This window comes from Botrytis cinerea, chromosome 12 (assembly GCF_000143535.2).
Source record: "Botrytis cinerea B05.10 chromosome 12, complete sequence".
In the NCBI taxonomy this organism is placed as follows: domain Eukaryota; kingdom Fungi; phylum Ascomycota; class Leotiomycetes; order Helotiales; family Sclerotiniaceae; genus Botrytis; species Botrytis cinerea.
Window position 1 is genome coordinate 963,516 of NC_037321.1, and position 23,506 is coordinate 987,021.

The 23,506-nt window shown below is 43.5% G+C and overlaps 7 protein-coding genes across 7 annotated transcripts; 3 read left to right on the forward strand and 4 right to left on the reverse strand.

The window, feature by feature from the left end:
• Window positions 1-230: 230 nt before the first annotated feature.
• Window positions 231-1,512, reverse strand: Bcsen34. The gene is made up of 2 exons (XM_024696340.1): window positions 1,444-1,512; window positions 231-1,244 (listed from the first exon to the last, which is right to left on the reverse strand). The coding sequence occupies exon 2, from the start codon at window positions 1,213-1,215 to the stop codon at window positions 298-300; it is 918 nt and encodes a 305-aa protein (XP_024552148.1). The 5' UTR covers window positions 1,216-1,244; window positions 1,444-1,512; the 3' UTR covers window positions 231-297.
• A 930-nt stretch (window positions 1,513-2,442) lies between these two features.
• BCIN_12g02810 (hypothetical protein) lies at window positions 2,443-4,745 on the forward strand. Its single transcript, XM_024696341.1, has 6 exons — window positions 2,443-2,817; window positions 2,897-3,576; window positions 3,625-3,944; window positions 3,997-4,092; window positions 4,142-4,384; window positions 4,438-4,745. Exons 1-6 carry the CDS (start codon window positions 2,720-2,722, stop codon window positions 4,444-4,446), a joined length of 1,446 nt encoding a protein of 481 aa, XP_024552149.1. The 5' UTR covers window positions 2,443-2,719; the 3' UTR covers window positions 4,447-4,745.
• Window positions 4,746-4,939: 194 nt separating this feature from the next.
• Window positions 4,940-10,985, forward strand: BCIN_12g02820 (hypothetical protein). The gene is made up of 7 exons (XM_024696342.1): window positions 4,940-5,629; window positions 5,692-8,243; window positions 8,297-8,583; window positions 8,633-8,978; window positions 9,028-9,526; window positions 9,575-9,957; window positions 10,010-10,985. The coding sequence occupies exons 1-7, from the start codon at window positions 5,143-5,145 to the stop codon at window positions 10,286-10,288; spliced, it is 4,833 nt and encodes a 1,610-aa protein (XP_024552150.1). The 5' UTR covers window positions 4,940-5,142; the 3' UTR covers window positions 10,289-10,985.
• Window positions 10,986-11,226: 241 nt separating this feature from the next.
• BCIN_12g02830 (hypothetical protein) lies at window positions 11,227-15,274 on the reverse strand. Its single transcript, XM_001558097.2, has 3 exons — window positions 13,729-15,274; window positions 13,263-13,674; window positions 11,227-13,154 (listed from the first exon to the last, which is right to left on the reverse strand). Exons 1-3 carry the CDS (start codon window positions 13,940-13,942, stop codon window positions 11,318-11,320), a joined length of 2,463 nt encoding a protein of 820 aa, XP_001558147.2. The 5' UTR covers window positions 13,943-15,274; the 3' UTR covers window positions 11,227-11,317.
• Window positions 15,275-16,015: 741 nt separating this feature from the next.
• BCIN_12g02840 (hypothetical protein) lies at window positions 16,016-17,171 on the reverse strand. Its single transcript, XM_024696343.1, has 4 exons — window positions 16,988-17,171; window positions 16,850-16,880; window positions 16,665-16,747; window positions 16,016-16,548 (listed from the first exon to the last, which is right to left on the reverse strand). The coding sequence occupies exons 1-4, from the start codon at window positions 17,015-17,017 to the stop codon at window positions 16,390-16,392; spliced, it is 303 nt and encodes a 100-aa protein (XP_024552151.1). The 5' UTR covers window positions 17,018-17,171; the 3' UTR covers window positions 16,016-16,389.
• Window positions 17,172-17,278: 107 nt separating this feature from the next.
• Window positions 17,279-19,594, forward strand: Bcesf1. The gene has a single exon (XM_001558100.2). It carries the CDS (start codon window positions 17,362-17,364, stop codon window positions 19,510-19,512), a length of 2,151 nt encoding a protein of 716 aa, XP_001558150.2. The 5' UTR covers window positions 17,279-17,361; the 3' UTR covers window positions 19,513-19,594.
• Window positions 19,595-21,812: 2,218 nt separating this feature from the next.
• On the reverse strand, window positions 21,813-23,320 carry BCIN_12g02860 (hypothetical protein). Its single transcript, XM_001558101.2, has one exon. The coding sequence runs from the start codon at window positions 23,018-23,020 to the stop codon at window positions 22,073-22,075; it is 948 nt and encodes a 315-aa protein (XP_001558151.1). The 5' UTR covers window positions 23,021-23,320; the 3' UTR covers window positions 21,813-22,072.
• Window positions 23,321-23,506: the final 186 nt, after the last annotated feature.

A 23,506-nucleotide genomic window follows, 5' to 3' on the forward strand; every position in this document is an offset into this window, starting at 1 on the left:
CAAGGTGCCGTGGTGATGCTCAAAAGAAGCTTGAAGGTTACATTGTCGTAAATGGGAGGGGTGAAAGAGAAGAGACTCCGATTAGTACGTACTTCGACATCATTGACCTCCAGATCAAAATGCAGTTCCGGTTTAACTATCGAGAGGTTTTTGCTTGGGAGTCCGATTTCAAAGTTGTCACATAAGTCAAACCTACATTGGTCTTCACGCGTAAGGCACCACCCAGATTTTGAAGCGCTCTTCTGTTCATTTTCGATTTGTTTTTCATTGCTATGGTAGGTATATATTATTCTGGAATTACATGCCACCCCACTCTATGCAGAAGGTTCTGACTCCATCATTTTCCTTCTCAGCCGCTTTCTTCTGAGGGTTTTCGCCTCCAATCAAGAAGCCTTTTTTGACACCAGTACCTAACCTACCACCTCCAACTATGTCCAGCAACCGGATTTCTTCATCCCATTCATAACCTGTCGCTACGAAGTGACTATGAAAGCGGAGAGGATCCCCCGGATACACAGTATAATCGCACCCGAATCGGAGACCAGGTGTCATGAAGTAGTCACGAGAGTGCAAGTGAGCAAATAATGGATAAGATGAAGGAACGGATGGATCTGGACTTGATGGAAATGTTTGGGGTGAAGGTGATGAGGGATATGAAACAGTTGGTGTAATACCCCAAGATTTCGTGGATAAAGGTGCTACAGAAGAAGCTCTAGAGGCAGGGCGTTCATCCTCGAATAAAGGGTCTGACTCATTGGAAATAGTATCATCTGTGGGATCGTTACTTGGACGAGATGTACTTGGTAACGATCCACTCCCACCTTTCAAAGCTTTCTTTGCTAGAGCATTCTCAGTGCGCTTTCTGGCTTCAGTATCTGCAGCTTTTTTTGCTTTGAATGCCTCGGTTTTGAGGGATTCTAAGTATTTCTTTCTGTCCAAGCCTTCCAGCGAACTGAAGTTTTGTTTATGCCAAGGGGTATCCTCGACGATGTATGCAATCTTCTTATCGACGAGGACTTTGGCCTCTTCTGGTAGCAACTCAACGGGTAGGCCAAGGAACAAGTTCTGTTGTGGAATCTGCGGAATGGTGCCAGTCAAAACACCACAGATATGGTAAGTCCTGCGAAGGTGAGTCACGACATCTATGTCGAATAGCAAATACCGGCCAGCAATGAATGATATGGCAACGGGCTCTGGAACAAAGCTCGGAGACATTCTGGGTTCGGGCTTAAGACTATAAATTACTTTTATCGAGTTAGTAATGATTCTATTGTCCAAGTGGCAGAATGTACAATGATAAATTTGAAGTTCGATGAATCATGAATTAAAACATATTTTAAGACATCATGTCCAGATAAATCTGGTTGTCAGGGGATTGACAGATCGGTTTTGTAATCATATCGAAGAGAGGGGAGATGAAAAGATTGCATAGATGTCACTTACCAATGGTGGTTGATTTGTTGTCGACTTCCCTTCAATTGAGAATTGTGGAAGATTGAAAGTTTTTGGATCAAAGAATATTTTCATTTTTTTGTGCGAAGAGAATTAAAAAGAGCTTCTCACTAGCTTCTGCGCTAGCCTAGCTTAGGTAATGTGACTCACCTTTTCTCGAAATTGTGTGTGCCTGACACGTGCCCGCACCGGTCTCAGGCACCAAATAAATACATGTGAGAGGTTTTGCGCACTCCGTGGACCCCTTCTCAAGTCAAGACTAATAATATTAAAATGCCTCCTATGTAGAGTCAAAGGCGAAAAGCGACAACACAATCTCCATATATCGACTTCCTTCTGTGCCACGATTACCCTTGGGCCATCGTATGAACGTCTGCCATATGAGAAAGATCTTAACCCTTAACACGCCCCTTTCAAGATGTCCGGCAAATGTAATCTTACTTTAGTGATTGTGTCAAGGTAAAAGTTAGATAACTGGTGAACTATAACTTCCCATTGGATTGCTGAATCAGCCATAATCCTACATACCTACCTAATAGTAATAATAATAAGTAAGTGCATCTTTAAAATAAGCTCAACATTGGCGTCTAATCGCTTAAATTAAAGTATGGCTCGTTCGACGTTTCAGACTTTCAGCGATGGCTTTGCTGGAGCAGCCGTTCATGAGATGCTGCCCGTACTTATAGACAGGTAGGCACTCCAGTAGGGAGGCAGGGTCACTCGATGGTGGGCAAACTCTATCTATCATTTCTTCGTGGAATGTCCAACTTCACACTCCAAAACAAGAGCAGACAGAATGGATTCGTTCTGATCGTTCTGTTCTCCCACGCTCCGTGCATGTACAGCCAGTATCTCCTTCAATATTCATTGTGAATTGGAAACGAACGAACAGTACCACCAATTGCACGATTCATTGCTGTTCAAACGTGATGGGCACACATAATTTCCAAGTTCAATTACGTCGTATGAATCCCCTGCAAATTGTTCTCCGTATCGTATGTAGGGAAGTTGTGGCTAAGGTTCTTTTTTGGGTTTGGAGCAAGTTCCACCCAAGGAACACGAATCCACTCAGCAATCCCCCTGCTCGCTCAGAAGTTAGAGATGCTCATACTGTGAATTAAAGTATTCTATTCTAATATACTCCGAGTGCTCAATTACACAACGTCCAATTTTCCACAACCAACGGTCAACATCGACATTCGGCCATCTGGGTTCATTGTAACTCTTTTGATTGTTACCCTCTTATGCATCTGTAGCCTCACCCACAATGATGCCCAGGCATCAAGCAACCGCATATTCTAATGGATATCCTCGCAAGAGCGATCCATACTCTAAGAGCGACACATACTCCATATCACCACATAGGTTCGTGTAGATCGAATTGAACACCCGGAGTCATCGCCACAATTGTATATTCCATCTACTAACAATTCTTCACACATAGATTCCAACCAAGGACATCACCACCAGCGCTGCGCCGTCGAAGGCAGCTCCTCGTTCGTTTGACTCTCGTCTTAGTATTCGCATTAGTAGTGGGACTATTTATATGGCCTGGTGCCGCGGTCCTTCCAGTATTATCTTTTGGCCTCATATCTTCAGGGGAGGACTTTCAACTCGAAACCGTTCGATATTATGATCTTTCAAATGTACAAGGGACCGCCAGAGGTTGGGAAAGAGAGGAGCGAATCTTACTTTGTGCCCCCCTTCGTGATGCCGAACCTCATCTGCCAATGTTTTTCGCCCATCTTCATAACTTTACATACCCGCATCATCTTATAGATCTTGCATTCTTGGTCTCTGATTCCAAGGACAACACCCTATCCTTGCTCTCGGAGCTTTTGGAGAAATTACAAGCCGACGAGGACCCAAAACAACCATATGGTGAAGTATCTATCATTGAAAAGGATTTTGGGCAAAAGGTCAACCAGGATGTAGAGAGTCGTCATGGTTTTGCTGCTCAAGCAAGTCGAAGAAAGTTGATGGCACAAGCTAGAAATTGGCTGTTAAGCGCTGCACTACGTCCTTATCACAGTTGGGTCTACTGGAGAGATGTCGATGTTGAGACCGCACCTTTCACAATTCTAGAGGATCTTATGCGTCACAACAAGGACGTCATCGTACCTAGTGAGTAATGGTGTATAGTTTCTGTTACGACTTGCTAACAAGCTTTAGATGTTTGGCGACCATTGCCTGATTGGCTCGGAGGAGAGCAGCCTTATGATTTAAATTCATGGCAAGAATCCGAAACAGCCTTAGCTTTAGCTGATACTCTTGACGAAGACGCAGTTATCGTCGAGGGATACGCGGAATATGCAACATGGCGTCCTCATCTTGCATACTTGAGAGATCCATATGGTGACCCTGACATGGAAATGGATATCGATGGTGTTGGAGGTGTCAGTATTTTAGCCAAAGCCAAGGTTTTCAGATCCGGTGTCCATTTCCCTGCGTTTAGTTTTGAAAAGCATGCCGAGACTGAAGGATTCGGAAAGGTTCGAAAATCATTCTACTCTCTTGCTTTGCTCGTGCTAACTAGAGGGACAGATGGCAAAGCGAATGAAGTTCTCGGTGGTTGGATTGCCTCATTATACTATTTGGCATTTGTACGAGCCAAGTGTTGATGATATTCGTCATATGGAGGTCAGTGAAATAACATTGGGCTTTTGACAAATCACTTATGGTTTTTTAGGAAATGGAACAAGAGCGCATTGCTCGCGAAAATGAAGAAAAAGAAAAGGCGGAACGTAATAAGAAGATGAAGGAACAGTTTGATGACCCAACTCCACAATGGGAGAAGGATAAGAACGTCATCGCAGATGAAGCTCTTAAAGAGAAGAAGGAGAAGGAGAAAGCTGAAGTTAAAGCTAAGGAAGACGATGGTGCTGCCAAGGCGCCTGACTCCAAGGCCGAAGAAAGTAAGCCAAAGGACAAAGTAAGAATGATATAAAGCTCAAGTAGTAGTAGCATGATTACTGACTGGTTTAGGTACAATAACGGGATTCATTTGAGAGGCGTATGAGGAAACTTGGTTAAGTGAGTAACACGAATTAGCTTTTGGCTGGGCCTGTTCTTGACACGGCCACGAGGACATCTAGAGAATTACCACAACTTGACGAATTATTTCTATCTTGTTAGTTGAGAGGGGGAAAAGCGTTCTTGATGCCGAATCGTAAATACAGGGGAGTGTGGCCTTTCAGCACTTAAGTCTCAACTTCAAAGTGTAATCTAGGTTGGAGTTCATGTAAAAATACAAACAGCAGTACTATAGAATTAAATTATTGATAAACAAACCATCTCACGGACTATTGTAGCAATACTTTTCTGCTTTCTACTTGCTGCTTGAAATTTCATGTCATCTTGTATAGAGTGAGGATATTTGTCTGTTGCGTCAAAGAACACAGTATCGCTACTCGGGTACCCGTAGTTCTGCCATTACAGACATCTGTGCTCTTCGAATTCATGTACCTGGTAAAGTATAACCTACCATGACATCGTAGCTATTTACTTTTGATATCCAATCTAGTTGACATTTTCGTATTTGTATAGCACATACAGATAGTTCGTTTGTTTTTGTGACTCGAACTTATTCCAACAGGATTTCTTTTATCGTCAAGGATTTACAACACCCACGCGTGGTCCATACTAGCGAATCGTCCTTATGCTGTGCGCGGTGGGTAATCGACATACGACATGAGCAATAATGCCCCAACACAAGATATAGCTTCGGCTACCTCTCCCAAACGTCGTTCAACATCTTCTACAGCTTTGCGCCAAAGCATTGATAGTGCCGCCCCGCAAAGACTTAATGGCAGCATGGCCTCGAATACTAGTATGATTTCAGTAGCTGTCGACCCTGTCACCCTTATCATTCAAGAATGTCGTGCTGTTACTTCTGCCATGCGCAAGCATCCTCGGTGGGCGCATTCATCGGCTTCTTCTATATTGGGTGGACATTCAAGTCCATTGAGCGCGGGAGCTCAGAATTCAAGGCCTTCTACACCGCGAGACGAACCAGGAACTCGCAGGGCGACGAAAGGCTCAGCGGCCCCAGAAGGGAACGATGATGCAGGCTTGGCAATCAGATGGGGTTTGAGGGGAAAGAAAGGGAAGAGCATGCAAGATAATCCTCTGATGGCTGGATTTCAGCGTCTCAGACAAGAATTGACTGGATGCAAAGGTAGGCAACATAAATCATTTCTGAGCTGGGCACAACTGATCTAATAATTCTTCTACTGTTAGATATACACACATTCGATGCACCATCTTTACTCCATCCTTTTCTCCAAGTCATGGTCATCGAAAATCCTGCAACGCCGTCGCCGATCACAACTTTAGCCCTGGCTGCCATCATAAAGTTCTTCTCGTACAACTTAATTAGTCCAAGATCCCCTCGACTTTCACAAGCAATGCAGTCTTTGTCTGCTGCCATGACAAATTGCCGGTTTGAAGCTCGAGATACAGTGGCTGAAGAGAAGGTATATCAAAAAATATTGAAACTTATGGAAGGAATGCTGTCTGGCCCCGGTGGAGATTTACTTAGCGATGGAAGTGTTTGTAAGATGATGGAGACGAATTTAAATATGTGTTGTCAGCCACAGCTATCGGAGTTATTTCGCGGGACTGCCGAAATGACTATGGCCAAGATGTGTCAGATCATTTTCGAGAGACTGAAGCATTTAGAGATTGAGGCTGGGGATGATCTAGAAGCTTTAGACGAGAAGACGAAGGAAGATATGGACACTGTCAAAATGGCCCCTTCAGCAGCCAGTACAAGTGCTATCACGAAATTGACTGCATCTCCTGTCGGGTCACGGCCTCCTTCTTCAAGCTTTGATACATCACGGCCGTCATCTGCTATGGAGAAGGTTCCTCTCTTGGAGTCTTCATCTGAAGGTGAAATCGTGGCGCCGGCATCAGAGGCTTCGGATGATACTCCCAGCAAGCCTTATTCTCTCCCATCTATTTGTGAGCTATTTAGGGCTTTGATAGATTTATTAGATCCTCACGATCGAAAGCATGCCGATCCTTTGAGAGTTATCGCACTTCGTATGATTAACGTAGCTCTCGAAATAGCAGGTCCTTCTATTGCCAAGCATCCAGCTTTAGCAACCCTTGCTGAAGACCGCCTTTGTCGATATCTATTTCAATTAGTCCGATCGGACAACATGGCTATCTTACAGGAGTCGCTCATTGTTGCTGGCACTCTCCTCTCGACGTGCAGAGAAGTATTGAAGTTGCAGCAAGAGCTCTTTTTGTCTTATCTGGTTGCATGCTTGCACCCTCGTGTAGAAATTCCCCGGGAAAGGGGAATCGACCCCTCTCTATATGCTGGTATACCGCAGGCTCCAAAGCTGGTTAAGCCGCCACCATCACAAGCCAGCAGCGGTCGTTCCACGCCCGTGCCTGTGAAGGACCGTCGGACCCTAGGGTTAGAAGGTGGGTCGCGTAAGCCGGATGCACGTGAAGCAATGGTGGAAAGTGTTGGAGCTCTTGCGCGGATCCCGAGCTATATGGCTGAACTATACGTCAATTATGATTGCGAGATCGACCGAAGTGATATCTGCGAGGATATGGTTGGACTTCTGTCTCGCAATGCGATACCGGATTCTGCGACTTGGAGCACGACAAGTGTCCCACCACTCTGTCTCGATGCTCTCTTAGGTTTTGTCCAATTCATTGCAGATAGGCTTGGCGATGAACCGAAATATGATGGCTACCCTGATCACGCAACACTACGCGAGCAGAAACGAAGGAAGAAGATTATCATTCAGGGAACGGTCAAATTTAACGAGAGTCCGAAGGCTGGAATTGCGTTTCTGGCGTCACAAGGCATCATAGATGATCCAAGAGATGCAAAGACTGTCGCAAATTTCTTGAAGGGAACATCTCGTATCGACAAAAAGCAATTAGGCGAATTCATATCCAAGAAAGGAAATGAGCCCATTCTAGAAGCTTTGATGGACTCATTTGATTTTGAAAACAAGAGAGTTGATGAAGCGCTACGTGAACTCCTCGAGACCTTTAGATTACCTGGAGAATCTGCTTTGATCGAACGGATTATCTCGACTTTCGCAGAAAATTATTGTTCGGGTACCTTACCTGAAGGTATCGCGGATAAAGATTCTGTGTATGTTTTAACTTATGCCATTATCATGTTGAATACGGACCAGCATAATCCGAACATGAAAGGTAAACGCATGGAGCTAGAAAACTTTGCACGGAATCTACGTGGAGTAAATGGCGGGCAGGATTTTGCTCCGCAATACCTCCAGGACATTTACGAGTCTATCAAATCAAACGAAATCATTCTACCTGATGAGCATGACAACAAACATGCATTCGACTATGCTTGGAAAGAATTATTACTGAAAACCACTTCTGCGGGTGATCTTACTATCTGTAACACCAATATCTTTGATGCAGATATGTTCGCAGCTACTTGGAAACCAGTAGTTGCAACTCTATCGTATGTCTTCATGTCGGCGACTGATGATGCTGTGTTCGAGAGAGTCATTGCTGGTTTTGATCAGTGTGTCCGTATCGCAGCCAAGCATGGTTTGACTGAAGTCATAGACCAAGTCGTGTATTGTTTGAGTCACATTACTACACTTGCAACAGAGATTCCATCCAGTACTACACTCAATACAGAGATACAGGTTGGGGAGAATAGTGTTATGGTTAGTGAACTTGCAGTCAAATTTGGTAGGGATGTGAAGGCTCAGCTTGCGACTGTTGTTCTTTTCCGAGTTGTGTTAGGCAGTGAAAGTGTGATAGGAGAAAGTTGGAAGCACGTAAGTTGATCAATAGTCAAGCGCTCTATACAATTTGCTAATTACATGCATAGATTTCTAAGATTTGGTTGAACTTATTTGTTAATTCATTGATACCCCCATTCTTTGCTACATCCAATAGCATGGATATTGCACCAATTCCCTTACAAACTCCTTCCCAAGTCATTGATCGAGGGGCAAAGCCCAGCGATACCGGTCTTTTCTCCGCTTTTGCATCATACATTACTAGCTATGCTGCAGACGATCCTCCGGAGCCATCAGATGAAGAGCTCGAAAGTACTTTGTGCACAGTCGATTGTGTGAATGCTTGCTTCATGGGCGACGTTTTTGCAAATGTAGTGTAAGTAATGTCTACATGTTTCTTTTGACTCGGTCGCTAATGTGATTAGAAACATGCCTATTGATTCACTACGACCTCTCATACAAGCATTAATATCGCAATTGCCAGATGACCCTTCATCAGTCGTCATAAGTGTGAAATCGGAAGTGGAACCCCCATCAAGTCCCACAAACGGCGTTAATGGCGCGCCATCTGGTCCTGTGTATGATCCGTCAATGGTTTACATATTAGAGCTGTGTACCGTGCTTGCAATGCGAGATAATGAAACTATCAACGCATTTGGAGCTGAAGTTGCAGAAGCTTTACAAAACGTTCTAAGAAACTCTACCAGTTGGCATCCCTTGATGGTATCTAGAACAATATTCTATTTACTGCACCTACTGCACGCAAGCTATGTTAGTATATCTTACCTTGTCTAATCAATCAAAGCTAATGTACATATAGGAACAATCATACATTCGTGTTCCTGTGGTACTTCACGCTATCTCAAGTTTCAAGAAAGATTTGTTCGAGAAATCTGCCACACTTGTTCTTCAGGGATTAACACAATGTATAAAAGAGCCAGGCCCGTTACGAAACGAAATAATGACGTCTCCTGACTTCTGGGTGATCCTTAAAAATCTTGCAACCAGTCCTTCCTCAGCATCAGCTGTATTTGAAATCCTTGAGGGCGTTGCTATTGGTTCTCCACCAACTATAATGGCTGATAATTATGAGTCAGCTGTTAAATTGCTTAATGATTTTGCCACTGCCGGGAGTGTAGGATCCACCATGGAGCAAAAGCACGATAAGAGGTCACGAAGAGGTCAACCAGTCAAACAGCCAAAGCCACAGGTGGTAGATGCGGTCGTAGCTAGAGGGGTCAAGGCTATAACAATGATATATTCTTTGACGTCAAGAATTCCTGTCCTGATGGAACAATCGCATCTTGAAAGCAAAGAGGGTATGTTTTGATTCATCTATCGCATTAACTTTTATTAATTCATTACAGCTTGGGCAAATTATTGGTCACCAATCTTCATGGCTTTAACGACACAGTGCACGAATCCTTGTCGGGAAATTCGACATCAAGCATTCTCTTCATTGCAGCGTTCGTTATTATCACCAGAATTAACGTCAGGTGATCACGAAGAATGGACCGCTATTTTCAGCGAGGTTCTTTTCCCTCTCATAACTCGATTGCTAAAGCCAGAAGTATACTCATCCGATCCAATTGGCATGAGTGAGACTCGTGTTCAAGCTGCCACACTTCTCTGTAGGATCTTCCTGCACTATTTGGTACTATTGTCGAAATGGGAGGGTATGCTAGATCTTTGGATCAAGATACTTGACATCATGGATCGTTTAATGAATAGTGGGCAGGGTGATAGTCTGGTATGTCAATGGAACTATTCGATGGTCTTAAATTTACTAACAAACGAAACAGGAAGAAGCAGTGCCAGAAAGTTTAAAGAATGTCCTTCTTGTAATGTCTAGTAGCGGATACCTGGTCCCGCGTAGTCAAGATGAGACGCAAGAGAAGTTATGGACCGAAACGTGGAAGAGAATTGATAGATTTTTGCCTGATTTGAGAAAGGAAATCGATTTGGAGGGACCGGGGGTTGAGGAAAATATCAAGGGGAAAGAAAATGAGGGATTGGCACAAAATGTCAAGAGTGATACCGAAGCAGGAGTTGAACAAGAGAAGACGGATGTTAAAGTTTGATTGCGAAGAACGATGAAGGATTGTATTTTTAAATCGAGTAGTGGGAGTTGCATTTACGTTGTACAAAAGAAAGCTGGGGAACAAGGAGTTTGGATGAATTTGTGATGTGAGGGATTTGGTTGTTTCAAAGAAAAACTCGTGTGCGTGGGCGAACGGGAAAGAAGATGAGATGTGCGGTTGAAGGTTGGTCGCTAGGAATGAGAGACGGATGGGTGGAATGAATGAAAGATGTGCACACATAATTCACTATATGGGATATGTAGTTTGATTCTTTTCGGAGAGGAAAAACATGCAAAGGTTAGACATGAAACGAAAGATTCATGGGACGGATGGTACGGAGGATGGAAGCTGGTGGAAACAGATGGGTTGAGATGGATGATATTGCATGGTAAAGTTTGTATAGCGAAACAGATTAGGAGTTGAGGGATGCATGGATGAGTTGAAAATTAAAGTAATAGAAAGAACGACGTGATAATTATACTCGAGTACATTGTTGACGCGAGTTTCTGAAAGTGTTCATTGTGTTGTTGGGTGCGGAAATAGAATGAATGGTCAGACAATGAAGTTGAAATGGTTCGAGGAGAGATGTAGTTATTTACTATAATTTTACGATGATAGGGGTTTGCAATCGGATCGATTGATATATACATGTGCATCTATTTGCAGATTTCTTAAGATCGAGTGAGCCTTAATTATATTTCTAAATATTAATATTTACTGAATTCTTATACAGGTTTTCTGTTTCCCTGTATTCACCCATTCAAACTCTTGAATTGACCTATTGACATGGGAAATCGAATTGAGAGTTCATCTTGAATCGACTATAAATCCTAAGTGGCTGTATGGCTTTTGCATCCATCGTAGTTGAAATTGGCGAATATTAACGAGACGATCAAATTCATCACTGCTACTTGTACGCATACCTTCCGATGAAGAAATGGTTTATCAACATTTTTTGATTCCCGTCAAATATGTACAATTGAATTCTATCCACATCAACCTTCTGACCCCGAATGCTAAATCAACAACTTAAGCAACAGTAACAGTCCCCGCCACCCTCAAATCCCTCGAACTAGCCCCAACATTCACGACATAAGTCCCCCTAACCACCATCCACTCCTGCGCTGCCGTATCCCACACACTCAAATCTCTCCTCCTCAACGCAAAGCCCAGCGTTTCCTGCTCCCCAGCCGCTAACAAACGCGTCTTTTCAAATCCTCTCAACTGTCTTACTGGCTCGTCAGCTTCGGCCGGGAACTCCAGGTATAATTGCGCGACCTCGTTGCCGGAGACGGATCCGGAATTGGTGATTGTGACGTTGACCGATACGACCTCAGTCCAGAGATCTTCTTTTCCTCCGACGGTTAGAATGCCAGTTGAATATGTAGATGCGAGGGCGCTGGAGTTGATTATTTCAGTTGCGAGATCGGAGTACGTGAAACTGGTGTAGCTTAACCCGTATCCGAATTCATATCGTGGGGTAACGTTATATGCGTCGAAGTATTTGTAATCGATAAAGTTACCTTCAGTAAAGTTGCAAACATGAGTTGTGCAGATCTCAACGTTGTAATCTGATTCGTTTTTCGCGATTGTGTGGGATAAACGTCCGGAAGGATTGACTTTTCCGTATAAGACATCGACGATAGAATCGCCGGATTCTTGTCCGAGAAGCCCGCCGTAGACAACGGCGGTGACGTTCTCATTCTCGATCCAGGTGTCGACGAGTCGAGCACCAACGGTGTTGATAATGACGACGGTGTTGTTACATTCGGCTGCTACGGAAATGACAAGTGTATCTTGATCTGTGTTGCGGAGCTCAGTGCGATCGACGCCTTCGCCGGAGAATGCGTTCAAAAACACTAAGCAGACTTCTGCGTCAGTAGCGTATGTAGAAATGTCCTGACTGAGGGAAGTTCCGCCGCCAAGTCCTGGGGGTCCTCCCCCTCCAAAGCCACCGCCGCCACCTCCGCTCATGGTTCCATTTCCACCAAAGTCTACTGCTGTCTGTCGCTTACTCATTCTACCGCCTATACCGTTGGAGATGGTGTTGGTATAGGTGTTATTTAAGATCCAACGAACCATGGTACCGTCCTCTCTGGCTTGAGTCGTGAGAGCATGCTGAGGAGTAATGAGGTAAGGGAAAGAAGTTTGACCAGATCCAGAACCACCTGCAAGATGGCCTTCATAAACCATCTTAGTTTCGTCGATAGTGAACTCGTAGTTTGGTCCAGCCATAATCGGGCCTGCGTGTGAACCGAAGATGGCTATGCTTAATGGATTAGAAAGAGGCAAAGCATTGTTGGTATTCTTGAGTAAAACCAACGAAGCCGCACCATTTTCTCTCACAATAGCACTGTGATTTGCTCGAACATCGCGGTATGTTGTAGAGCTAACGTGCGAAGGCTGGCTACCATTATTGAGGTTGACATAGTAGTATCCCATGACATTTCGCATGGCCATATCGTCAAGCCGTTCTTGTGAGAGTGTACCATTAGCGAGACCAGTAGCGATAGTAGCATTGCTCCAGATCCTCGAGCCTCCAAAGTCGAGACCTCCATTTGCAGAACCAAAAGCAGTCGATTGGGCACCTTGATCTGGGAATACAAGCCCTGGGTATCCAAGCTCGGTCTTTAGATAATGCATCAAAAGATCGGAGTTTTCGCAAGAGAGTGTGCCATTGACTTGAGTCATAGCACACATTACTGCACCCATCCCATTCTTAACACCATCATAGAATGGTGCGAGATATGTCTCGTGAAGTGTTTTATCATCAGTGTTGGAGGTGTATGGAGCAATATCACTATGGCCAAATGCTTGTCGATTGGTTTCTTGCTCATTGAGAAGGAAATGCTTACCTCCTGGAATGCTGTACCGTGAGGTTAGTATTTGCACAAGAAAATATGAAGAAAATGATGGAAAATTCAGGGAGAATCAGATCTTATGGAGTAAGTGTAAGAGAAGAGATCAAACATACATTCCTGTCTCTGAGAAGGCTTTGACACCAAGACCGAACATGATACCGTTCAGGTAACTGTCTTGACCCATTGTCTCGACAAGACGACCCCCCCAAGGAGTGCGACCAAGAGGCTGAGATGTTGGAGCATTCGTGACCTGCACACCTTTGTTGTAAAATTCGGCAGCAACTGCTTTGAATTGGTTCCACATCATAGTTTTATCCCATGAATGCGCAAGTGCGGATGTTTCTGCCCACCCGGTGACATATTCGTAACCTTGAGGACCTTGTGTTCCATCCAAGAAGACAAGTGATGTCCAGTTGGCTGATGCTATATCGTTGCCAGTGATCAAGTTGAGCTTGTCTTCATTTGAGAGCTCCGCAATGAAAGCTTGAGCTTTGCTGTAAGCGGCAGACCAAGCCCCGAGGTCAACTGATGAAAAAAAGTCAGCATCAACACCTCGATTGATAATCATTAAAAGCTTACCATTATTGGAACTTAGTAATCCCTCCACTGAAGAAGAGTTTGTGGCACCAACGGTCAAAGGTAAAAGGAAGGCGCCAACGATATGGCAGTTTTGAACCCTCATGACTGGCAAAAGAATGAAAATGCTCAAAGGCAGAGAATGAGTGTACAAGGCCGCGAACAATAGAATGAAAGATGCAAGTGAAGATGAACATGCAGAAACATCGGATGGCATTCATTATAAATATATTTTCTACCCTAGAAAACGCCCTGGGAGATTGTCGGCAGGGCTGGCCACTGACATAGGCAACCTGTTTCTGTTGTTTGGATAAGCTCCGCGAACTACTCGTGTGTGGAGACATGATGCTATGTTTGACGACATCAGTGGCACAGCCGAGGACTTTGACGTGACAAATTATACTTCTAACCTAGCAAAATCCACGAGATTCAAGAGGAATCCGTAGCACAGGATCTAGACACTTAATGCCATAAGTGTGGTCATCCTAGGATCATGATAACATTAATGGGTTTGTTCACTGATAGAATGGATCCATTGCTAACGGGGAATGAACCATCGTGTTCAAGTGGACAGTGGACGAGGGGGCAACATTTCAAGAAAAGGCTGATTGAAGGTGGAGAATGGAGAGAAAAAGGAAGGAGACTGCTTTAGACTTAAGGCACGATGGACGGTTTTCATTGTCAATGTTCCACAGTAGTTGAAACATTGAGACCGATTTTGAAAAGACCAATTTGCCCGCAGTTACCGTTGTCTCCACAGAGGTGTTATGAGAAGTCCAGCAAGGTCCGGGGGGTCTCACATAACCTCGTCGGCTAGCACATTTATATACAAACTGAAAATAAAAGCATAAAATATAGCGTACCAGCATTTATAAGGTTAAACTAACTTGTCGGGAATATGGCTCTCCTCATAAATCGAGTTCAAGAACATGCATTAGTGTGGACACTTGACGCACGACCAAAGTGGCCTCGGAAACAGAGTGGCAATGGAGCCAAATTCGTCGATGCTATCTCAGGTATATGTGATTGTGGAGTCAAAGACATTGAAGATATCGACTGGGAATGTAGTACTAGGACTTTCTTGGTTTACCGGTAGATGGAACGGGTAAGAACCTTAATGCATGCTTCTGATTGTCATGGTGGACGGGTGGGCCATGAGGAGTGGATGTGCCAATGCCAAAAAAGACAAGATGCCTCAAACGTTTGTAGAATCGTGGAAGATAAAGACATTGCAGTACTACCTGCCCAAGGAGGCTTTCGATATTGGAGTTCTAACATAGCTAGGACAGAAGTAATCGGCGTTGCTTGGACAAGGAAGTTGATAACCTTGGACCCCTTAACGCTGAAGGGACCAAGAAGCAATATTCGCTGATTGTAACGCAATTATCAAGTATGACAATGGAGCTGCGCCGAATAACAACGAATTTGAAGATGTCGATAATGTTGTATCATGCTTTGTATGGCGGTTGCAACTTCTGATAGGTGTAAGTGGCTATCTAGATATTTCTATATGGAGAAGAATTGATGAGGTGAACGGAAGACAAGCTCCATTAGAGTGTTTAGCGGTGGTCGACTGTCATCACATGATGATATCACATGCCTCGCTTATCACCAAAACCATCCTGGTCCGTCCACCTGATAAGCTTTGTGAGCGGCGGAAATTTGATGTCGAGGAGGATTGGGAATCAAAAATCGGAGGGTTACTTCGCGTTGTTTTCGACAACCTTCACCGTGTATGTATGGTGCATTGTCAATGGATTACGGCAAGACCTATTTATTCTAAAAGCAAGCCTACCTGAGTAGTTATTGCAGAAGCCTATGCAAATTGTTCACAACTGAATATTGCATCGTTTTCGTCTATATCAGAGCCTTGGAAGACATGGGCTCGGTTAATAGTCAAGCTCTGCTCATAATCTTTGCCACTGATGATCGATGCTCTCATGGTGGTCTGCATGGCGTTAATATCGCACGAAAACTTTCTAGTCTTACAAGGGAAATCACCCTTGCTGCTCAACATGTCTTTGAATCGTATCTAGATATGGGTTATATGAGCCCTTGGAAGATTCGGAACACAGGCAGATATCAACATGGTTATGGAATCAGACCTAGATTGTTTTGTATCTGCGTCTAGATGAGAAAGTTCTCACCGTTTGGCCTTCAAAAAGTCGATCTGCAGAAACATTGTCAGTTCAGAGCCAATCTGATGCCTTCATTTCATTTCCATCAAACCTGTATGGGTAGACGGAAGATGGAAAAGCTTTACTTCCCTTAGATCTTCCATTTATGCCATTACAATTTAATTCGCGGTTCCGGTGGACTGACTGCACTTCTAGCTACAGCTACCTAGATACATAGTTTTTGATACTTTGAAAAGGCAGGCTAAGTAGAGAAAAGATAGGAGAAATGCCAGGCAGTGGTAATAAAGATTCGGCTCTTCATTATCATCACACATAAAGTATTCTTTACATCATCCTGAGACCTTTTTCTTATAATTCGGCCTCGCCATCTACCTTGGTAAACTATCTGTCTACAGTCTACAGCCACCAGTAAACTTCCTTTGATGAGAGTTGGAAGTTGCGATGAACATTAATAGACTGACACCTCATTGTTTCATGGCTTGATATCTGGACCGACACATATGTAATCCGTCAAACTCGACATCCACTATCTTATAACCTCAAATCTCTCCTCGGCCACTCCTTTCTCCTTGAGATCCAGCTCCTTGTCTTCGTACTCTGTGACATTTGCATGAGGTGGTCCTTCTTTGAGATCTGCGCGTAAACCTTCGATTTGAGAGGCAGAACCTTGAGCTTCGCCTTTCACCTGTCGGAATATGTTGGTTTGGGTTTGGAGCAACAAGATTGGACAGAGTATAAGACTCTGGGGGACATTGGAGGAAAGGGAAAGAAAATCAAACGGTATGAATATATGGAACGTACCTTTCCATCATCTGTATTGCGTACCCAACCAACAACTCCAAGTGCCCTCGCTTTCTTCTGTGTAAACCAGCGAAAATTGACCCCTGAAAACTCCAATCGTCAACAATGCTTTTAGAATCACAAGGTGAACGTGACGAGGTGTTGTCGATATGCGTAATTGACTAAACGCATATTCTATAACGAACCTTGAACTTTCCCGCTCACTGTAAAGGCTATCTGTATGGATTTTAGTTGTGGAATAGAGTTATCAAGCGAACAAGATGCTTGCAGTACTGCTGAAGGATTCAAGTGGGCGAGAGGGTCACGGGTAATCATGTACATACACGTTTATCCAGTTCCTCTTCGCGACCCATCGTGGATGATAATTCTGCTATAAGCTGTGGAATTGAAATCTATGTGAAGTTTGTATAAGATGGGTGAATGTTATTTATATTTAATTTGAATGGATTTCTAATTGATCTCCTAATAAGTCTGGCCAGTAAACTCATTGTCAGACCGATGATCTACATCGTCATTGTTGCCAGGGACGTGGCTAAGGATGTGGCTGACTGACTAATCAGCGTGTATGCTAATCTCACCGCTTTTACTCTCCACCGGCAGAAACCCGCAATCTCGAAAAAAAGTTTCTCAGTTCGCAAGTCCAATTCTCCAAGTTCTAAGCTTGTTAATTGCGCATTTTAGAAACCTTCACAGCACAATGCCAAAACAAAAGGCTCCCAAGGGTGCATCGAATGATGCATTCTCTGCTTCTGCAGTCAATGATCCTCGATTCTCCAATTTCACTACCGATCCTCGATTTCGACTTCCTTCGAAGAAACAGACCAGAACGAAGATTGACAAACGATTCTCGCACATGCTGAAAGACGATGACTTTTTGAATTCAGCAAAGGTGGATCGATACGGAAGGAAGTTGAGTGGCAGCGGAAAGAAGAAGGCGCTGGAGAGATTGTATGTTGATGAGGATGAAGAAGACGAGGACAGTGAAAGTGACGATGAGAATGAGGCCGGAGAAGATGTGGAGGTGGAGGATGACGAGGTGGTGGAAAAGGAATTGAGAAAAGCGGCTGTCGGATATGATCCTGCAAGAGGCGGCGGTTTTTCTTCCTCGGAAGATGAAGACGAGGATGAGGATGAAGATGACGATGGAGGAGTAGATATTGAAGAGGAAGCTACTTTTCCAGATATGCAAGCAGAACAGCAGGCAGTCGAAATGGGAGAGGTTTCATCGAGAATAGCGGTGGTTAATTTGGATTGGGACAATATTAGATCGGTGGATCTAATGGCTGTTTTTCAGAGTTTCGTTAAGCCTGGTGGAAAGATTCATAAGATTTCTATTTACCAGTCTGAGTATGGAAAAGAAAGGATGGAGCGAGAAGAATTGGAGGGCCCACCAAAAGAAATTTTCGCAAAGAAGCACGAAGAAGAGGATGAGGATGACTCTGAGGATGATGAGGAAGCCGATGACGAAGAATTAGAGGAGAAAATTAAGAAGGATTTACAAAAGGCAGACGATGGTAATGAATTTGATGGCGCGGCACTGCGGCAATATCAACTCGAACGACTACGATATTTCTACGCCGTTGTCGTTTGTTCGGACGAGAAAACTGCAGAAAACATTTACCAGAAATGCGACGGCACAGAATATTTGAGTTCCGCCAACTTTTTCGATCTAAGATTCATCCCTGATGGTACAGAATTCGATGATGAACCAAGAGATGAGTGTGAAAAGGTGCCTTCTGGATATAAACCTACTGAATTTGTCACCGATGCGCTTCAACATTCCAAGGTCAAACTCACATGGGATATGAACCCCGAGGAGGCAAGCCGAAAAGATGCAATCAACCGAGCATTCACAGGTAGTCGCGCGGAAATTGGCGAGAACGATTTACGAGCATACCTAGGAAGTGATTCGGAGGACGATGAAGAGGAAGAAGAAGAGGCCGAGGAAAATACCCCTAAATTATCTAAAAAAGAAATTGAGAGACAGAAACTTCGCGCAGCTCTCGGACTTGGAGATGAGCCAACCAAAAAGAAGAAAGAGAGTGGCCCTGTTGGTGACATGGAGATCACATTCACAGCCGGTTTAAGCGCCACCGCCAAAGGAAATGTTTTCGAAAACGAGCCCATACCTAATGAAACCACAGCCGAAGCATACATCCGTAAAGAAAAAGAGCGCAAAGCCCGCAGGAGAGAAAAGGCCAAGGCTGTTCGTGAAGGAAAAGATCCAAATGCTCCTGATGATGAGGAGAAAGAAGTTGAAGCCAAAGAAGATCTCGGATTCGACGACCCTTTCTTCGCAACCGATGAAGCTACCAAATCCAAAGCAGCTAAATCACTACGCAAGGAAGAACGCAAGAAGAAACACGATGCGAAGCTTAAGGAAGCAGAAGAAAAGGCTTCGAATCGTGCAGAGTTGGAATTACTTATGCAGGACAATTCGACGGATAAGGCGGAACATTTGGAACATTTCGACATTGCTGAGATTCAACGCGCCGAGAAGGCGAAAAAGAAGAAGGGTAAAGGGAAGGGGAAGAAGAGTGAAGAAGTCGAGAGCAAGAGAGGAGGGCTACAGGAAAATTTCCAGATGGACGTTGGTGATGAGAGATTCGGTGATTTGTTCAAGAATCACGAGTATGCTATTGATCCTAGCAATCCAAAGTTCAAGGGTACGGAGGGTATGAAGAAATTGTTGGAAGAGGGAAGGAGGAAGAGAGGTGAGGAAGATGATGGGGAGGTCGAAGTGAAGACGAAGAACAAGAAGAGGAAGGTCGAGGGAGAAAAAGAGGATAAGGCGGATCTTAGCAGTTTGATCGAGAAGGTCAAGAAGAAGTCGAAGATTGTGAAGTAAAGAAAAGGACTATTCGGATGTTGTGGTGGCTGTAAATATTTTCTTTCGAGCTATAAAATGATACCATTAATTTTCAAGGCTATTGCCTTTTCTCTGCAGATGTGCTTTTGTTGGGATAGATAACTAATATCCAGATTTTTTCTACATGATGTGCCATCGTCGCCTTAGTTCTGAGTCTCACACTGGACATATAGATGAATGTTACATTCATAGATGGAATATTGCTGCGATCATGAAGAAATTGCAAGATGCCAAGATACTATCATACAACCACCACTCAAAATAACATGCAGGAGATGAACAGATAGAGTGGTAGATAATCCACAAATAAATGAATAAAGAGTCTGCGGGGAATCAGGAGCTTAAGCGAGTGGCAAGGAAATCACTCACATGAATAGTATTTTCATAAGTAACGCGTGATAACCGAGGCTTCGAGAAGATGAAATTGGTGGTGTGGTTGAACATACAAATCATGATGTGAAAAGGGGATGTTTGTTTAGAGACTATTTCATTCTCGTTTATAAAGTATTGAATTGGATTCTATTGTTCCCTTGTATTCGTTGATGGGATGGGATGACTTCTGGATATTGTGGTTTCATGAATACTCTTGATAATTCGCTAGTTCCGTTGAATATCTATTGTTCTTGGCTAATAAGTCTTAAAAAATGAATTGTATATTTGGAAAGCCGTTTCAGGAACATAGCATCTTCAAACTTGATTTTGGCGAATGCCTCGATTGGTAGAAAATTTCATTCAGTGAATCAAAGGCAGATGCAAGCTCTTGCGCCCTTATTCATACCGCCAGCCTCGCTGTCACTGCTACTCTTTCCTGTTTAAGTCAGTCTCATGTGCGGTTTGAATAGAAACAAATTCCTGTGCAGAGCTTAAACGAATAGAAGGTTCTCTTGGTATTTTCGTGCTACTTTTAGTTCCCCTTCGAATAAGTTTCGGGTCCAATATCTCAATCTTGCTGGCCGCTAACCATAGGAAATCTTTTACCATTAGCCAGTATAATTCTCAGCTAGATATGCCGCTCCTTATCTCAACATCCGCAAGTATAATTGCTTTAAGATTTAGTTTCAGCACCATCAACAAAAAGGGAATAGTTTCGGCAAGAAAAGTACTGTGAGGTTCTTATCCAAATCACCGAGAATTGCAAGCTTGAATTTTTGAGTGAAGGAATCAAAGAACAAAGCAATCACAGTCTCAACAATCTCACATCAAATCAGGCACACAGCAGACAAAAGCATCATTCTCGGTAGCAAATCAGGTCGATTTCTTTGCAGAGCTAAACGGTCATATCCCGAAAACAATCGAGATATAAATCCTGATAACCCATTCTACCCCTTCAAGAAGCCCCCAGTTATCTACTTATTTCTTCAAATGTGGAAGAAATCAATTCGAACGCGCCCTTAGTGTCCAAGGGAATCAAAGCAGCAGACCGTGTATTACAACCATCTTGAAGAAATTTAACTAATTTTACGTTATAAAGTAGATGATCGTCAAACGATATTTACTCTTTGTGTTGGTACGAGAAGGATACGACGGAAGACGTAGCACCCACGAATTGCGTAGGTCCTGTATGTCTAATTTTATTCTATCTAAAGAGCTAGCTATGTACAGGGAATAGAGGGTCTTATATAGACCTACTACAAGAGCTAGTCTCTTTCGCATTCGCTTAGGATTTTACTACAGTAGCCGTTGAATTGAAGTCATTCACTGACTTCACACACTTTGCTTCTCATTTCGTTTTATCTATGAGATAAATCTACATGTAATTTCTTTTCATTACTCCTCGAGTAGATTGTTGATGTTTCGTACTGAGAAAAGTTGAAGTAAACAGTGTTAGAGACGCAGCTCATTTCCCAAATAAGTCTAATATATAATAAAGATATCTTAATCATGATGAATGTGTTATCCTATTGTGAAGTGATTTGACTTAAAATTTGGAATGTATGTGTTGTTGCAAAGTATATATGCAAAGTACCTTTGCATGAAGAATGAGCTAGACTAATGATAGTGGTAGATTCAGAACCGAATCAAGTCACATCGTCTAATCATTGAAATTCAGTCAGAAACATCAGGTTTGAATTTTGTTGCGCTGAGCTCTGGTATCACAGTAATTGCCCAACTTGCCAAAAGTTTGAATTTTCCGTTGAAAATGTGGACTAGCCACTAGAAATCTAATCTCACTCGACATTTTAAGGCCAAGAAAGACCAAAATTTTGTGCGCAATTTTCAATTTCTCCTGATTGGGCCGCTCACCTCATCTAACTTAATCTCAAAACGCTTAAGAATACTGAAAAAGTCTTTGATTCAGTTTCTAGATCTAAACAATTCTATATCCAACTTGATAAACTCTTCTCTTCTTCGAGAATCCATTCAATATATCTACAATGGAAGCGAACAATAAGAAAACTATAATACAAAATCTATAGAAGCAAGATGTCGGCCTTTTCTTCTCCCTCTGATCTTTTTATACTCTGATATATATCATTTAGTATACAACCAAGATCACACATAATATTCTAGTCTTACCATCCATACCACAATAACAATGCTAGCTAGTCGAAGTTGGCACTACAATTACCGTACTAGTCTGCGAACCCTGTAACGTAACAACCACCGTACTTGTAGGCGCCGTCAATGTCAACGGCGCCAAGCTTGACGTCGGCAAAGTTGAAGATGTCGAACTCGGCGTTGAGACAGCACTCGAAGATGAATTTCCCGCGGCAGCCGAAGCATCCGTGGTGCAAGCTCCGTCGGGACAATATCCATGATTGCACGTAAAACTACACAAGCCTGAATAATCCGCATTTAGTCCTGGTAGTGGAAATCCAGGTGTGTTTGAGATGGGAGGCGGTGGGACTGCGGTCGAGGAAAATTGGATGCAGGAGCAGGGAGAGGGACAATAGCCGAAGTTACAGGAGAAGTCACAGAGACCGAGATAATTTCCTGGTCCTGTACCTTTGACGCATGTCTGACCGATGGCGGAAGAGGCAGATGGTGCTGCAGAGGATGTGCCTGTAGCGTTTACAGACTCGGACGAGGAGCTAGAATTTGAGGGGGTAGAAGAGGTTGATGATTTAGACCCGCCAAGTCCGACACCTAAGCCGACGGCTAATCCAATGATTGCAATGAGTAACAATATCGTCAACAACCAGAATGTTCTTTTCTTCAATCCGCACACTCGTTTCTTCTTAATCGTTTGTGGTGGAGGCGCATCTTCAACAGGTAATGTATTGTTATGCCCTAATTTATATTCGTTTATGAGATGAAAAGCGGGAGGAGGAGACTCCGGGGCTGGTGGGACGACGTCGTAACCAGGTTCGCGAACGTTCATGTTGCCGCCATAGGCGGATCCAGCCGAATAGGGTTGGAATTTAAGATCTTTGGCTGTGGGGGATTCTTCTGGGTCTGGGGTTTGGAGACCGTCATCGGGAACGACTTGGAGGCCTTCGTGATCCTCCTGTGGACGTACAATTGGACTGCTTGGACTATGTGACATTTTCGCAGTTGAGGTAGTGGTGATATCTTGAATCTAACTTGGTGGTGAACAAGAAAGATTTTGATACTTGATGGGTGAGAGGGCCATCATATTGATGAAAGAAGAGATAGCGTGCTGCAAAAAGGCTAGCTTGTCGCCATTGATGTCTTCCTTTGTTCTTGCATAGTGAAAAATTTCAAGTTTATTTATTCCCTTTAGATCGCCAGAAGATTTGCAGCCTAACGAAGATGGCTTCTGTGACCAATGACTTTGCCAATGTGGAAACTTTTTCCTGAGAACTTTGTTCTCTTCATTCTCGCCACGTGGGACACGCCGAACAGATTGTCGCTTTGTCGCTCTATAGAACAAAGGGTTGTTGGTACACACATGGCACGACAAGTTAGCGGGAAAATTATCATCATACAAAGAAAGAAAAACAGTCAGCGAATGTTATCTTTGGGGTAATCGAAGAATCGAAGAATTAACTTGCGTTCTAGAGAAAGCTCC

Coding starts and splice junctions, on each gene's coding strand:
- Bcsen34 (XM_024696340.1), bottom strand. CDS start 1,215: ATGTCTCCGAGCTTTGTTCCAGAGCCCGTTGCCATATCATTCATTGCT.
- BCIN_12g02810 (XM_024696341.1), top strand. CDS start 2,720: ATGATGCCCAGGCATCAAGCAACCGCATATTCTAATGGATATCCTCGC. Junction 3,577..3,624: donor CAAGGACGTCATCGTACCTA/GTGAGTAATGGT, acceptor AACAAGCTTTAG/ATGTTTGGCGACCATTGCCT. Junction 3,945..3,996: donor AGACTGAAGGATTCGGAAAG/GTTCGAAAATCA, acceptor CTAGAGGGACAG/ATGGCAAAGCGAATGAAGTT.
- BCIN_12g02820 (XM_024696342.1), top strand. CDS start 5,143: ATGAGCAATAATGCCCCAACACAAGATATAGCTTCGGCTACCTCTCCC. Junction 5,630..5,691: donor AGAATTGACTGGATGCAAAG/GTAGGCAACATA, acceptor TTCTACTGTTAG/ATATACACACATTCGATGCA. Junction 8,584..8,632: donor GACGTTTTTGCAAATGTAGT/GTAAGTAATGTC, acceptor TAATGTGATTAG/AAACATGCCTATTGATTCAC.
- BCIN_12g02830 (XM_001558097.2), bottom strand. CDS start 13,942: ATGCCATCCGATGTTTCTGCATGTTCATCTTCACTTGCATCTTTCATT. Junction 13,675..13,728: donor ATTACTAAGTTCCAATAATG/GTAAGCTTTTAA, acceptor TTTTTTCATCAG/TTGACCTCGGGGCTTGGTCT. Junction 13,155..13,262: donor GCCTTCTCAGAGACAGGAAT/GTATGTTTGATC, acceptor CTCACGGTACAG/CATTCCAGGAGGTAAGCATT.
- BCIN_12g02840 (XM_024696343.1), bottom strand. CDS start 17,017: ATGGGTCGCGAAGAGGAACTGGATAAACGT. Junction 16,881..16,987: donor AAGAGGAACTGGATAAACGT/GTATGTACATGA, acceptor AAATCCATACAG/ATAGCCTTTACAGTGAGCGG. Junction 16,748..16,849: donor AGTGAGCGGGAAAGTTCAAG/GTTCGTTATAGA, acceptor TGGAGTTTTCAG/GGGTCAATTTTCGCTGGTTT.
- Bcesf1 (XM_001558100.2), top strand. CDS start 17,362: ATGCCAAAACAAAAGGCTCCCAAGGGTGCATCGAATGATGCATTCTCT.
- BCIN_12g02860 (XM_001558101.2), bottom strand. CDS start 23,020: ATGTCACATAGTCCAAGCAGTCCAATTGTACGTCCACAGGAGGATCAC.